This window comes from Gossypium arboreum, chromosome 12, assembly GCF_025698485.1.
Source record: "Gossypium arboreum isolate Shixiya-1 chromosome 12, ASM2569848v2, whole genome shotgun sequence".
Lineage (NCBI taxonomy): Eukaryota > Viridiplantae > Streptophyta > Magnoliopsida > Malvales > Malvaceae > Gossypium > Gossypium arboreum.
This window is the reverse complement of record NC_069081.1, coordinates 118,819,273-118,835,847: the sequence shown is the minus strand read 5'-3', so window position 1 is coordinate 118,835,847 and position 16,575 is coordinate 118,819,273. Positions and strand designations below refer to the sequence as shown.

Genomic DNA, 16,575 nt, shown 5'->3' with positions numbered 1-16,575 from the left:
CATATGCATATTTTTTTCAAATAAAAAACTAAAGTATTCTCAAATATTATAAATTTATTTTAAATACAAAAGGATACTAAAGTAATTTTCCAACTGAATTGAAACTCAATTGACAGATGACACTAACTCGCTTTATAAAAAAATATAAATATTATATTAACTCCCTTAAGGTGATTTAAACTCACCTATGAAGATAATGAAGAGGTAGAGAGATTGATTTTATATATGTTAGATTTATTTGGTGAAAAATTTATATAACAAATATATTTATTAAAATTTAGAATTGTAAAATTAAAGGTGGGATATGCATAAATTTTATTGATTTCAAATATCATAATACACCGATATTAGTTAAATTCCAAATTGTCAGCAATATGCTACGAAAATAAAAGATAAAATGTATTGTAGCCAATTCCAACTTTCTCCCTTAGTTTCATGTAGAGAGGATATTTAAATTAACAAAGCGAAGTAGTGTTGACTGTAGGAGGAAAAATGTCTATGTAGTAGGTAGGAAAAATCTATGGAGCTTTCTCTTTTAAGCTGTCATCTACAATCATATATTTTTGTATATAAAACAAGGGTTTTTTTTTCTGTTTTTTTTTTTTTTTAAATTGCTCAATGAAGAAGTCTCTCAACCAGAAAGATTCAATGGAAACCCTAAGTTTATATATATATATATATATATATATATATAATTAACTCAATAAAAATAACTCACAACAGTCCCAAATAAAATTATGCCGAAGATGAAAAATCGGCTTTGGCGTGTCGAGATTTGAAGAAACTTAAAAGTTTCAACTTTGAGGTGAGTTTTTTTTCATATTTATTTTAATTTAATTAATTTAAGCATTGGAGATAATGATATGGAAATTTATTATGACTTGAAATATATATGAACATTAAATTGGCAGTTGGAAGTTTTTAATTCTCTAATTATTAAGTGAAGCTGCATTTGGACATTCATTATGTACAGCTTTCACTAGGCAGGGCCGATAAAATAATTAAAGAAGGCAGGCAGTAAGGTGGAAACAATATATCATAGGTATTGAATTGAATCTCATGTATAGGGCATGGCTGTTAAAGGCAATCAATTTACCCTTTCTCATTTCACTTTACTCCCTTTTATTTATTTATATATATATATGAAAAATTACGAATAAACAGAAATTTAATTTAATATTATAAACAGCCCAAACCGAATTTTATAATTTCGGATTAATTTAATTTATCGATATTTAAATTAAATAAAAATAGAATACTATTTTATCTGAGTTTTTAAATTATAAATTGAAAATTGACTAAATAAATTTTAATTTTTTTCTCTAACCCAATGTATAGTTAAGTGGTTTTGAGTAATATCACATTGATTGATTCTTTTTCCTTGAATTCGAAGCCAAATTCATAATGATTCAAATATTTCAAGAAAAAAGAGAAAAGAAAAGCTTAAAATTGTTGTACTATGATTCAACAAAAGCTTGCCCTAAAATAATGCTTTGTTTGAGGTGAAATGATGATGAATGGAAATAAAGAACCGAAAGAATCCACACATTAAGATATGATTTTATACTATTTTTTTATTTTTTCTCATAGAGACAATACAAAAAGGTCATATAATTAACTTGACAAAATGATTACAAACAAAAATCAAAACTCTTTTTTTTTTTTTTCTTTTTCCGTGAAAATGATGATGTTAAAGTGATTGGAAATAATCTATTTATTTTTAATTAATGGGTTAATTTGACTAAACCTCTCAAATCACTAATATGTTTGGACTGTTTTTTCTTTTTCATTTAGGATTTTTAGGTGAGATAATTAAACATAGCTTACACCCCAAGTTATTTAATTCACAGAAACATTATCTCCTCGTTTTTTGTAATTTTTAGATATTTATATTTAGATTGTTTAAAACTTTTATATGGTATTTAGATAATATGTATTTAAACTCTTCGACTCGACTCAAATTAATTGAAGATTGAAAAATTAAACTCAAGTTTGATCAACAAATATCTCTAGTCATGATTAGACCTGTTTATGGGTCAGATTACTTACTCAAGTCTAAAGGCTGTTAAGAATTTAGAAGGATTTAGATAAAAATATTTAGTTCAAAAAATGAGCTTAAATTAAAAAATAGGTCAATTTAAAATATGGGTTTTATTTAGACTTGACTATCCAATGCTCGAGTTCAATCTAACCCATTTTTTTAAGTTTGTAATGTTTTATATTATATAATAAAAATAAATAAATTATATATTATTATATTGTAAACGTTAAAAAATGTTAGCGTGACTATGAAGAATTTTCTTTTTTTTGGTAAATGCAGATAAAATAACAAAAATCAAACTGCCATCATTCTAGGCATTACAAAACCATCTAAACCTTTATGTAAAATCTGAAGAATTGCATCTGGTGGCTGTGCAAAATACAAATATTCGATTCAAGATTAAAATGCAAATATAATTTTAATTTTTAAAATAATACAGGTGAACTACAAGAAGATTAAATTAACTATTTATAAATACGAAAATGCTTAAGAAAAATTTTAAACTAGTATTTTAAGTTGAATAAAAATAAACATAAAATATTTTAAAATCTATCAACACACCTAATCATAAATGATAACATTCATTTTCTTTTCAATTGCATCCTATTATATTGTGCAAAAATAATGTGGATGTGACATGGTATTAAGAAGTGGTAGTATCTTACTCATCAACAAATTGTAATTATTATTATTATTGTTATTTATGATTTAGAAAAGTATTTAGATTTGTAACAATATAAATGTATTTTATAATAAATTTAAATAAAATTATAAAAATCCTACGGATTAATGACCTTAGTTTGTTTATAGTTTTACCCTAAAGCACTTTATATCCTAATTTTTTTCTACATTTTCCTATCAACTATAGAGCCGATTTGACTTGCAATTAATTATTCCTTTTAATTTTCTTAAATTTTCATTCTTGATTTGGAATAACACTTATAAATATAATATCAACAAAACATTTGCAAATATAATTAAGTTTCTAATATTTGATCATAAAATTTAGTGATTTAGTTCACAAAAGTCTCGCTACCCAATGCCTGAAGCAATGATCAACCACACAAATGCAAATAATATTATTATTAATGTAAAAAGGTGTAGGTTTAAATGTATTAAAATGTATTTATTCGAAGAATTATAAGTAGATATAAGTTTTGTATAAAAATTTTATACAACATAATTTTGTATTATAAAATTTATAAACAAAAGTAATTGTAAGTAGGATGAGAGAACTGACCTAATTGATTAAGTAAGTTTATGTGATTCTTTGGGTTGTGGATTAAGTTTTGTTAGTTCTGAATATGGGTTTTTAAATTTTCCAACCAACTCCGCTGAAAAACTGACTTAATTTAATATATTTTTAATTATTTAAAATATATTTAATATTTAAAATATATAAATAAAAATGTAAAGCCCCCACCCCCGAAACCGTCGCCAGAGTCGAGCTTGAGGAGTTACCGAACATAATTTATCAAATTAAGAACTTCAAATCTTTTGTTTCTACATTCACAGCTTTCTAGCTACTCGCGTCACAAGAAAAATCATATCTCGAAGTTACTGAAACTCAAATCAAGATCCGTAAATTTTCCCTAAATCTAGACTCATATATCTATTTACTAATTTTTTCTAGAATTTTGGTTGGGCCAATTAGTACAGTTTATTAGTTAAAGTCTCCCTGTTTCGGGTTCGATTGCTCGACATTTGTGCATTACTGAATCGATATCTCTCTATACGAATTTCAATGACTACGAGGTTTGTTTCTCTTAAAACTAGACTCGATAAGGAATCTGTAAATATAAAGAATGACTTCTAATTATTATTATTATTATTTTTTTTTGGTTATGAACTAGATAACCTATTAAACTTCCATGATATCAAACATGATCTAAATTTAACCATCACCATGACTTATCAATATCAAACATTTTCTCAACCAATCATGGCCATATCATAAAATTATTTACATAAAATAAATATATTGCTATACATGCCATACTTAAGTTTTACAAGCCATTTACCCGGATGAAAGTCCTTTGGATAGTGTGATCGAACCTTCGACTGTCCCAATTCCCCGAAATGGCTTGTTCAAAACTACAATAAATAAAGAGGAGGAGTAAGCATAAATGCTTAGAAAGTTCATATGTAAATAACAAGTAACATAACAATACAAATATACCAAACAACTTTAGCATGGTATCACCAAAACATATATCATATTTCTAAACATCATTCATCATCTTACTACCTTATCGTTGTTGTATCTATTATCAACCCGAGGGTTAAGAACATACCTGTCCAAAGTGTCCATTTCACAACACTTACCAAAACGTCGCTTGCATCTTAAGTGTTCTTTCATTTCACTAGAAATTTCACCCGTTGAACACATTAGAATACAACTCGGATACACGGATAATTTGCACATAAGTGCCTCATATGTAATCAAGAAATCATGTAACCCGCCCCTAAGTGAACTCGGACTTAACTCAACGAGTTCGGGCGTTCGCATCCATAGGTGAACTCGGACTCAACTCAACGAGTTCGGATGCCTAGTTACATCTCACGAACTCGGACTCAACTCAACGAGTTCGGACATTCGCATCCATAAGTGAACTCGGACTCAACTCAACGAGTTCAGATGCTCAACCATCCTAGTGACATGTCACTTGTATCCTAATCTATTCATAAGGTTCAAACGGGCTTTTTTCCTCGATCTCACATTGTCGTCTTCCATGGAATATCGAAACCGATACTCGGTAGCAATTCATATTTATCAAGTAGTAAACATAATTTGCATATTACTCAACATTAACCACAAAGCATAATATTTCACGATAAAAAAATCAGCATATCATATAATTAACATCAATAACTTAAAAATAACAATTATGCTACATTATTTACACATGAACTTACCTCGTATGCGAAAATGGCTACTTTTACCATTTCGTCCACAACTTGGTATTTTTCCATTTTAGCCCGAATTTCAGTTTTCCTTGCTAATCGAGCTTGGAAGCTTGAAAAACCCTAGCCATGGTTTCTCCTTGCTATATTCGGCCATGGGGTTGAAGATGAGCAAAATTGGCTTTTAATTTTGTATTTTAATTCATTTTACCCCTAAATGACCAAAATGCCATTACTACTAAACTTTCCAAAAATTCCATCCATGTCTAATTTTTGTCCATAGACTTAGAAATTGATAAAATTGCTATTTAAGACCTCCTAATTAATATTTCAAAACAATTTCATACTAGAAACTTCTAGAATGCAAGTTTTACAAATTATTCGATTTAGTCCCTAATTTCAATTTAAGCACTTTATGCATAAAATTTCTTCACAAAATTTTCACACAATCATGCAATCATATTATAGACCTCAAAATTAATCATAAGATAATTATTTCTATCTCGGATTTTGTGGTCACGAAACCGCTATTTCGACTAGGCCCAAAATCAGGATATTACAAAAAATATATTATTCAAGTTCAATAACTGAAGTCACTTAATCGATTGAACCGGTCAACCTAAAAACAATTCAATTATGTTGGTTCTTGAACTTTGATTTGATCAAATTAGTTTTTGTAAATTATGGTAAATTAAGTCAATTCAATAAAAAACTGATCGAAAGAACTAAATATTATTCCCTAATTGTAAATATAATATTACTATAAGCCTCAAAAATAGATTAGTCTTAGTAAAAATAAAATAAACATGAAAAATACATTAATTTTAAATATATATTTAAATTGTTTAACAATAAAAAACAAAATCATTTAATATTTTGTATTGAGGAATAACTGCTACAGTGTATTTAATGAGTAATCGATTCCATTAAAAAAAATTAATCTATTGATTTTATTTTACCATAATTATCAAACAAACACTAAATCATACTTATAACCAATATGAAGTTCAAGCAATGCCTTTACTTCCACACAATACTAAAAACTCTATAAATAATATATGGAAAGTTCAATAATAAAAATTCTAACACCTGAAAATACCAAATAAATTATTTGGAGATTGAAAACCCTAAACCCTAAATAAATTAAAAATCTTAAACCTTAAAATTGAATATTAATTACTATACAATAAAACAAAAATCTTAAACCCTAAAAAGGATAAAATAGTAAAAGCAAAGGGGTGTCTCAAACATCAACAATAGTAACTTCAACTTGAACACCAGGTTCCATGGTAATTGAAGTGACTTGCTTCACCACATCTGGTGTGCTATACAAATCTATCAATCTCTTGTGGATCCTTAGCTCATATATGTCCCATGTGTTGGTTCCAGCACATACAAAAAATTTTCATACAAATTTGTATAAGATTTGACCCAAAAAGGAATGATTTTAGAATTTAATCAAATTAATGGAATCATTTATTTCAATTCAATCACCCAAAAATTTAAAAACAAAATCTTCAAAATTTTATAGGGACAAATAAATAATAAATTTAATATAGATTTGACTTTTATTTCATTTTTATTTGGGCCAAAATTTTATTTTAATAGTTTGGGTCAAAATTTATAGCCCAAGCTAATAAATTGGGTCAAAAGGTAAAGAGAAAAAAAACCCAATTCAATTGACCAAATAATGATTTTGAGCAATTCATTCAAAACCTTATTCAATAACACAGTCTAAATGAAAACCGATCAAATTGATCCGATTCAAACAACATTAAAAAAAAAAAAGAACAAAAAGTAAGTGGAACGATCATAATTTCGAAACAAGGATAAAGCTAAAACCCTAAATTGGATAAATTGATATGGTTTTTTTGTTTAGAATACCTTCACCACAAGGAGCCTTCCTCGTTGTGATACGTAGGACTTTTGTAGGTATTCTCACCGGTCCCTTAACCCTAATAGCTTTAGCTTTAGCAGCTTGGATCAAATCACTGCAAACTGAAAATTTCACCAAAATTTTAGTAATAATTATAAAAAGCAATATATTATTATGTATTGTTTTAAATATCTTTCTCCAAGTTCTTCACATTTTTTGAACAAAGGGTAATCTTTATCTTACGTATTTGCTCACGTGGTTCTTCATAACCAGGCTTAGTAGGCTTCATGGGTGCATATGTCATTGTTTAAATTGAAATCTATGTTCATAAAATGAAAAAAAAATCGAAATATGTATTCAAAAAAGAATAATTTTTTATTTTGAAAGAAGAATAAATTTCTATCCCTTTTTGGTGGGAAAGAAGTTTGCTTTGCTTTCAAGAAATTAAAATTAGGTTAAAGTTTCTCTTATCAACTTAGGTTTACCCTAATTTTCATATTGGGCTTTTGGGTAAAAGCCCAATATACTTTCCCGAAAAACTAACAGCTAATCATATGCTAACAAAGTGGCTGTAAAGAGGAGTAAATAAAGAGATAAGAGACATTCAATCCCTTAGGTTCATCAATTTTTTGTTAAGAATTTTATTATCAGTAGAAAAACAATTTACTAAAAATGAAAATGTTAAAATATGTGACAAGTCTTTGTACTTTTTGAAAATTAGGGATTTAGTCCTTATACTTATATTTCATGAGATTTAATTCCTTTGCTTTTTTGAATTCAAAATTTAAGTTCAACTGTTAACATTGTTAACTTTATTTGTTAAATTCGTTACTGTGATATTTTTAAAATAAAAAATACTCACTTAGTAGCCATGTAATTAAGAAAATGACTTTGTAATTAACTTGAATTTAACAAATAAAGTTGACAATTGGACTTGGTTTTTGAAATCTGAAAGTAGAGGGACTAAATTCCATGAAATAAAAGTACAATGACTAAATTCTGAATTTTTGAAAAGTATAGGGACTTTTAGGCACATTTTAACCAAATGAAAAAAAAAAAGGCAGAAACAGATGAGAACACCTGTAATTATATTAGCTTTTCTTTTTTAAAAGGACTGAAGCAAGATTTTACAATTAACATGCACAAACACGAGGCAATAAGATGAACAACAAAATCAATCCTGGTTTGAAGAAAACTTGTAGGTTAAAATATGCCATGAATTTGAAACTTAATCTCTATATATTTATTTCTATGAATTTAATCCCTCTATTTTTTCAGATTTCAAATTTAAAGTCAAACTATTAACACAATTAAAATTATATTTTTAAATTTAGGTCAATTACAAACATTTTTTTCCAGTTACGTCATTGTTATCAAGTGAGTATTTCTTTTACTTTAAAATGTCACACCGAAAAATTTAATAGTGTCACACCCGGAAATGTTAAAGGATAAGTACAACAACAATTCTAGGTATCTAATTATAAAATTTTCTGTTTACGAGGGTCTTAGTGTAATTACATGAATCTTGCTAACTGATTTGGTAACTGGTTAGATTTTGACTATTAGTCTCGTTACATTAGAACTGGGTATTTTCTTTAATGGGAAACATTATGATGAGGAATATTAATTTTGATGCTGATGAATTGGTTTTGGTGATCGAGCGCAGGAAGGTTATATAGGAGATAGATATCATTCTCCTGTGAGCACTCTCTCATTTATGTATTCATTTTTTTTTATCTTATTCTTTGGTTTGTTTTGTAAGAGAGAAAAATTAAGGAGCGGTCTGCTTGGGGGAAGAAACTAACGTATTAGCTTATGCAATTGGAAATTTAGTAAACTTCTTCTTGAGAAAGAGGAGGCTCAAGCGATAGGGGAAAAATCAAGTAGATGTAGTCGGTATAAGCTTTTAGGTATTTTGCGGTGAGTTTCTGAACTCAAATCCTCAGTGTTTGTTTTATGTATATCAGTACTGCATTGTTGTGGTATGTTTGACTTCATGTCCTGCTGATGATGAGGAGTTGAATTATTGTGGGATGTTTGTTGTACGGTTGAAGCTTGCAATGTGATGATCTACAAATGCATGTTTAGTTGTATGTATAAGTTTGTTGTTTTAATGAACTGTTACTGGTAAAGTAATTACTGAAGAGGTTATCATTGAAATGGTCCGATGGTGATATGTTTCATATGATCTGTGTTGTGTTATTAATAGTATGTTTAGTTGAATGCTTGTTATATGTCAGTCGTAAAAATGAATGATATGTGGAGTTTGAAGGTATGTAATGGTAGATGGAAGTGAAGAAATGTCATGTTATACACCCAATTCTACATGTTATTGGTTTTGTCGCCCCTTCATATCTATGAGGGGATTTTTGGCCTCTCTCACATTAGGTCCAATTACGAGTACTTCCCAGACTTTTCGACCCAGTACTTTGTAATTTGATCCAACCAGATTCCGTTTTTCTATTTCCCAAAATAAACTTCAATATTTTATATTAAATAAATTTCTTATCTCAATTTTAACCCCAGTAAAATTATGACAATTTTACCCCTAATAAATTTTTTGAGAAAATATGTTTAATATTTCACCACTCAACATATTCACTATGATCGAATAATTAATTTTCATTTTTCGGCTTTAAAATAGCTTAAAAACATAAACTTATTCTTTCGATCATTTGAGTAATCCATGTACATTTGCAAATGTATCATTTCTCATTTTCATTTCTATATTGAGAAACCTACATTCATTTCCAAATGATTTCATTTCCCCAATTCGGAGAAAACCATAATCATTCCTGAATGTTTCCCATTTCTTTATTTTTATTCATTCAGTTCATTTTGATTCAAACATGCAATTCATTTCTAGTCTTAATGAGCTAGTGAAGTGATCGATTAAACATATGCAATTAGGGCTCAAATGATTTATAATTAAGTTATGGTTTTTTATTTTTTAATTATAAACTTATTTAGTCACGAAGTCATTCTACTATCGTATCATGATTGAGCTCTCCCTAACAACATATTATTACAAGAACATCTACTCAATGCATGTCTAATGACATTGTCATAAGTGTGTTACCTTCATGGAATATTCTTAATCACTCTGGGATAATATTTGCTCTTCCAATATGATTGACTGCTCCTCCTCTTGTTGCCCATTCACAAATGACGAGAGGACAAACTCAACAATTGAAGACAAGGGTCGAACAAAATACTAAGTGCGGTGTCTACAAGTGTTATATGTAAGTTGTAATATATCTGTACAACGAGGTACAAGAGTACTCTGAGGATCGAACCCAAAAGAGTCAGAGATTGAACAATTTCTACTAATGAGCGTGCAAAATAAAGAGTCTAACCAACTAATTACTAAAAAATATATTACAAAAAATCATGAGGTAAAGGAGAATTACACTAATCTACGATCTAGCTACCAAGGACTAAATTGTAACAAATGCGAAATTACCAAATTAACAAATAAAAAAAATGGTGGTTGATTGATCTTGATGTGGTTTACTCATCCTCGAATTAGGGATCCAAATTGCTTAAACATTTTACCATTCGGTTTTAATTTTACCAAGTTGGACAAAGTAATTCGATTTATCTCTCGAGTTCACCTCTAACCCGCTGAATTGGTGCTCAACAGGATCGTCAATCCTAAGTTTTTAGGTTCATTCAAATTAGTTCAATTTATTATAATTTAATCCATCATCCAAAAATCAGCTCACCACATCTCCATCAACCAACCATTTAAAAGTTTAGTTACCCATATTAAAAGTAAAGCTAATGAACTTGAAATAAGAAACCATAACAGCCATGAAAATAAAGTTTGGATTTTCAAGCTATATTTGAAGAAAAGATGAGGATGATAAACTAGCAGCATAGTAAAGCACAATAAACATTAAGGGTAAGGTTTTTAACAACTAAAGGTAAAAGAAACAAAAATAGCATTAAACAAAGAGTAAAATGTCATTACAAGTAAAAGAGATGGGCTAAAAGCGCAAATAAACCTAAGCTACAGTAGTAATTAACTCAGCTAACTATGGAAGCAACAAGAACAAGAAGAAAAATGCAAAAAAATGACTTCTACAACTTTGAAAGATGATGAAAAATAAAAACCAACATTGTTAAAAAAATTAATGTTTTAGTCAACATTTCCATTAAAAAGAAGCAATTTGACTCTTTTTGAAAGGTTAGTGCTTAAATTTAGGTAAAAAAAAAAAGAAAAAAAAGCCAAATTGACAAAAAATGTAAATATTGAGAGCTAAATTTAACATTATGTCAATCTGAAAAGTAGAAGGACTAAACTCTTGAAAATAATTAAATTCCAAATTTATGAAGAGTACAATGACTTAAAACATATTTTAACCGCACATCTATTGGTATTGTATTGAATTAGATAAACGTGCAACAGGCACCACAACAAGCGGCTCTGCTTTCGTTAACACGAATTGTAACTTCTCTTTTACATTAGGTTGTCGCCCATCTGGCAATTCCCAATCAAAACAATGCAGCAATGTCGCTAAAATCTGCATTGTAATTTTCTCCACCAATGGAATCCCAACACAAATCCTCCTCCCTGATCCAAACGGGAAAAAATGGAAACTATTTCCCGTATAATTCCTTTTCTCAGTGTCTTTCAAGAACCTTTCCGGTTCAAATCGAAGTGGGTCTTCCCAAAACTCGGCATCCCTTTGTATTGCCCACACGTTGAAGAAAATCCAAGAATTCTTAGGGATGGTGTAACCGGCTATGACAGTTGTCTCATTCGGCATGTGCGGCACTAGCAAGGGAGCTGGTGGATGAATTCGGAGTGTTTCTTTCACCACTGCAGTTAAATAAGGCAAGCGAGAAATATTGGACTCCTCGACAACGTTTTGGTCCCCAATTATTGCATCCAATTCCTCGATGACTTTTCCCAATTTATTCGGGTGCCGTAATAATTCCGTCATTGCCCACTCTATCGTCGCAAATGTCGTGTCTGTACCGCCGATTACCATATCCTATATCCACAATGACAAAAGATTAGAGCTGAGGAAAATTTAATTAAAACTGAGTTAATCCATCGAGTCAAAATTGTTTAATTAACTCAAGTCAATTAGTTCGATTTCGATTAAAGGATTCAATTAAAATATCCATATTACATTTGGGCTAATTATTTATTTTATATTATAAATTTATAAGTTCCAATTTAAGCTAGTGTACCCAGTGTTCAAAGGTTAAAATATGTTGCTCATCCTTTACTTTTATAAAATTTGAAATTTAATTATTATATTTTAAAATTAAAATTTAATTATTTTACTTTTCAATTTAGAAATCTTAATTTAGTCATTAAAACCTTTAATATTTCTTATTAAATTTTATTAACTAGGCACATATATTTTCCGTCAATTATTATTACATCACGAGACAACACTCTAATTAACATTACAAATAAGTAAATTTTGATGGAAAATATTATTGATATAAATGATTGAATTGAGATTTTTAAACAATAAAATTAACTTGTGAACTAACAAAATAAAATCTCCCTTTCAAATAAATCAAAATAAAATAACTAATAATATGTTTTAACTTTATTCAAAACCCAATCCTAAACCAATTAAGTCATAATCGATTCAATTATTGTAGTCTTATCATTAAATCAATTCGGTCACTAATTTTTATTTTTGAAAAATTGACCAAATTTTTTAAAAGCTAAATTAATTAAATCAACTGATTATACACCCTACAAAAGATACCATAAATATCCAAATTCATATAATTTATAATTAAACTGGCTTATATATATATATATATATATATATATATAAAGGGTAAATTACATTAGTAGTCACTTAATTATTGATAAGTCTTTTGTCATCCAATCATAAAAAGTTACAAATGGTCATCTAAGTATTCAATTTTTTTAATTATTAATAATTAAATGGCTAACAAAAGATAACGTAATAACTTTTAAAATTGACATAATAACAACTTTAACCTCCAAATTTATACTTTATGTTAGTTTAGTCTTGATTCTAAAAAATTAACCCTCAACATTTACACATAATGAAATTTAATCTTTTTTTGCAATTCTATTTTTCTTTGTGATCTTTTCACCTAAAAGTTAAAAAACAAATTTATCAGCTAAACTAGATAAAAGAATACCAAAATTGAAACACCAAAAAATTAATATAATAATTTTTATATTTTCTTCTTGTTTTAGATTCAACCTCAATATTACGAAAAAACAAAACTGTAAAAAAGACCAAATTACTCAATATATAAACGTTGAGAGTTGATTATTTTTAAAATCAAGACTAAATTGACACAATATATAAATATTGAAATTTAAAGTTATTATTATACTACTTTTAAAAATTTTAAGTGAACTTTTCAAAAGTATTTAACAGTTGGTAACAAATAAGGAAAATTTATTAGTTAAATGACCTTTTGTAAATTTTCATGGATGGATGACTAATAATATAGTTTACCCATATATCCATATACATTTCATAAATTTAAAATTTTGTACCTATATTTTTATTTCTTCCGGATTTCAAAATTTAGTGTACTTACCAGCAGCACAGCCTTTATTTCCATCATGGATAATGAAGTTTTGGCATCTCCACTTTGGTTCAGCTCCAACAATTGCTGCAGAAAATCCTTACTGTCCGCCGTTTTTGGTCCCTCTCCGAGCTTCATTCGCTGCTTTATCACTGATTCGAGAAACCCATAAAACCACGACACATGCTTCTTGGCTTTGGATTCAATTCCTTGTAAATTGAATGGCCTAAGCATCGGGAAAATGTCAGAAAGATTGGGTTCTCCCATCAATTTCATAAATTCCTCTAGTCGATCCTTAATTTCAAGCCCAAGCTTTGCTACTTCTCCATTCAACGAACCACCCCATAGCATGCTCATCGTAACGCTCAGCATTGTTAAGAATATTTGTTCGCTGAGGTTAATGGGTGACCCGATTTTCCCATGGATATTCTTCACCATTTGTCGGATCTCTCGTCGGCGAAATTCGTAGCAGGCATCGAGGCCATTGTTGCTCATGATTTCACGTACGACGAGCTTACGTAGCTTCTGCAATTCTGGGCCGTTGGATCTCCACACAATGTCAAGACCGCCAAAGGTTCCTTTTATGGCCGCCATCGGAATGTCGCGGTTGGCGTAAATGGCGTCGTGGTCTTTGAGGATTTGTTTTGCGATTGATGGTGAGCTTATGATGATGTAAACTTTTCTTCCCAGATGAAGCTTGATGATACGACCATGGATTTGGGATTGCTTGGTTACGTATTGGAGGAAATCGGGTTTGATGAAAAGGAGGTGGCCGAGTACGGGCAAGCCTACCGGGCCTGGCGGCGACAGCTTAGTTTTGATGATGTGTTTCTTAACCAACCGTGAGAAATAGATAATTAGTAGCGTCGCCAAAGTGAGAGTGGCTGCAACTTCGGTGATAGTGAATGCAGCGAGTCCATCGTGGAGACGCAACCAGCTGTCGCCGGCAAGGACTGCAACCTTATCGTAGAAGTTCGACATCGATGGGTACTCTGGTTTGAATAGAAAAAAAAAAAAAAAAAAGAGCAGTGGAAATGTAGTCATGTGGCAACAACTCTCCCAAATCACAGATCAGAATTTATTAAAAGAATTATGGAACTTCAGCACTCCCATAAAAATTGGAGGACTTTTTTTTTTATCATTTTATACTAATGGAAAAAAATATTCTCCTATAAATTACATAAATATTGAGTATGTAACACCCCAACACCCTTACCTGATCTATTGACAGTTACGAAAAACACCCTTGCCTTTTGCGTCATAATTTAATTTCTTTTCAATTTAATCCTTTCTTAAAATGTACCGATATTAATTATACTTTAATTTTTTTCTTTTGTTAATTTAATCTACTCTAAACCATATTTCTCTTTTAACATATACTTCATAATATGATTCTCTTCACTTTAATACAACTAATTTTACAAATTTAAATTTCCTTTATTTTATTTTTACTTAATTATTATTATTTTGTTTATTACAGTTAATTCAATAAATTCTCAAAATTCCATTTAAATACTTGTATAATTAATTTGCTCATTTTCACTCTTATACTTTTCCAGCATTTACTAAACAGCCCCCATTTTTCAATATTGCAGATTTTACAGAACAGTTCAGAAATTTTCAAATTTTCAATTTTTACAATTTAGTCTATGAAGTTCAAATTTACTGTTTTATGATTTTAGTCCCTGAAAACAGAATCTGTTTCTTCCAAAACAACAAAGAATTCCCAGATTTTAAAGTCAGTTCTTTTTTTTAAATTTATAAAATTTAAAATATTTACAATTTAGTCCCTATATCATCAATTCTTATCACATAATGGTTTTTGTTATTTCGAAAACCATACTTAACAATAAAGATATTAAAATTCCAGATTTTCACATTTCAACACTTAAAATTTTGAACTTTTAAAATTTCTCAATTTAGTCCTTTTAATTAAAAATATGCTAATTTAAGTACAAATTTTCAATATTTTAAATATCATATTCTTATAGTCTTATTATAAGAATCCCAAATTTAATCTCTGTTTAAATCCTTGACCCCATAATTTTTTCCCAAATTTACAATTTAATCCTTACTTCAATTTTTATCAAATTAATCACTTAACAATTTTTTTTCAATTTACTCCTCCAAAAAATTCAAAATCAATATTTATCACTTTCAACATCATAAATACACAATTAATCATTCAAACTAATAAAATTTTAAACTAAAAGTTTTCATAATTAAACCACTCACACTTACCATTCACTTCATACATAAACATAATACTTTCATCACTTTAAACATAGAAAATATTTATATACACTTAATTCTTACAATTTCATATTAAATTATACAATCAAAAAACATAAATAATAAGTTTAAACAACTTACCTTAATTTCTTCCACTTCCAACATCCATCTTCAAGCTTAGCTTTTCTAAAATCCCAAACTTTTCTTCACATTTCGTTTCACTCCAAAATAAATTTTAGCTAGCCTTGAAAGATAATATGCTTGCTTTGAGTTGTTCTCTTGATCTTACTAACAACCTATGAAGAACTTTGGAGTTTAAAACTTGAAAAGGGCTTAAAATGGTGAAATGGACTAAAATGGAAGAAAAATGAAACTTGAGAAATTGGGGAGACTGAGACGTCAATGGTGCGTGGAAAAGATGGGATTATGTTTTTGGTCCTTTGTCCTTTTTTTCTACAACCTTCTATCAAAATATCTTTCACATTTTTTATATATATTTTATTCAAGAAAAATCTCATCACCATGCCACATGCGTGATGTCATTCGTCTTCAATATCATCCACACCTTTCTGTTATTTCATGGTTAAATCCTACTCCAAGTCCTTGCTCTTTTTCTTTATTTTTACACCATGACCCAACACTTCTCACACTTCTACAATTTAATCCATTTCTTAAATTAATTTTCCTAAATTCAGAAGTCCTTCTAATTTCTTATAATTTCCAATCACCTTCCCTACTAATATTAATAATTATACTTTTTATCTACTCTGAAAATTTCAAGCACGTGCCAACCCTAATTAACACTTTCACTTCTCAGGGATGTCATGGATGTTACATGATTATTGAAACTTTAATCTAAGGACTACTATTAATCCAATCAAAATATCTTATTTAGTATTTCTTTTTCAAATTAAATATTCAAAGATAATTCAAAACTTTTAATCCATATGTCACCCTCGTTGTTTTCATCGGTCAC

At 28.9% G+C, this 16,575-nt stretch overlaps 2 protein-coding genes across 2 annotated transcripts; both read right to left on the bottom strand.

The window, feature by feature from the left end:
• Positions 1 to 6,188: 6,188 nt before the first annotated feature.
• On the bottom strand, positions 6,189 to 7,125 carry LOC108478135 (40S ribosomal protein S20-2-like). The gene is made up of 3 exons (XM_017780557.1): positions 7,016 to 7,125; positions 6,831 to 6,945; positions 6,189 to 6,332 (listed from the first exon to the last, which is right to left on the bottom strand). Exons 1-3 carry the CDS (start codon positions 7,123 to 7,125, stop codon positions 6,189 to 6,191), a joined length of 369 nt encoding a protein of 122 aa, XP_017636046.1.
• A 4,053-nt stretch (positions 7,126 to 11,178) lies between these two features.
• Positions 11,179 to 16,061, bottom strand: LOC108477299 (carnosic acid synthase-like). Its single transcript, XM_017779800.2, has 3 exons — positions 15,741 to 16,061; positions 13,380 to 14,359; positions 11,179 to 11,821 (listed from the first exon to the last, which is right to left on the bottom strand). The coding sequence occupies exons 2-3, from the start codon at positions 14,346 to 14,348 to the stop codon at positions 11,195 to 11,197; spliced, it is 1,596 nt and encodes a 531-aa protein (XP_017635289.1). The 5' UTR covers positions 14,349 to 14,359; positions 15,741 to 16,061; the 3' UTR covers positions 11,179 to 11,194.
• Positions 16,062 to 16,575: the final 514 nt, after the last annotated feature.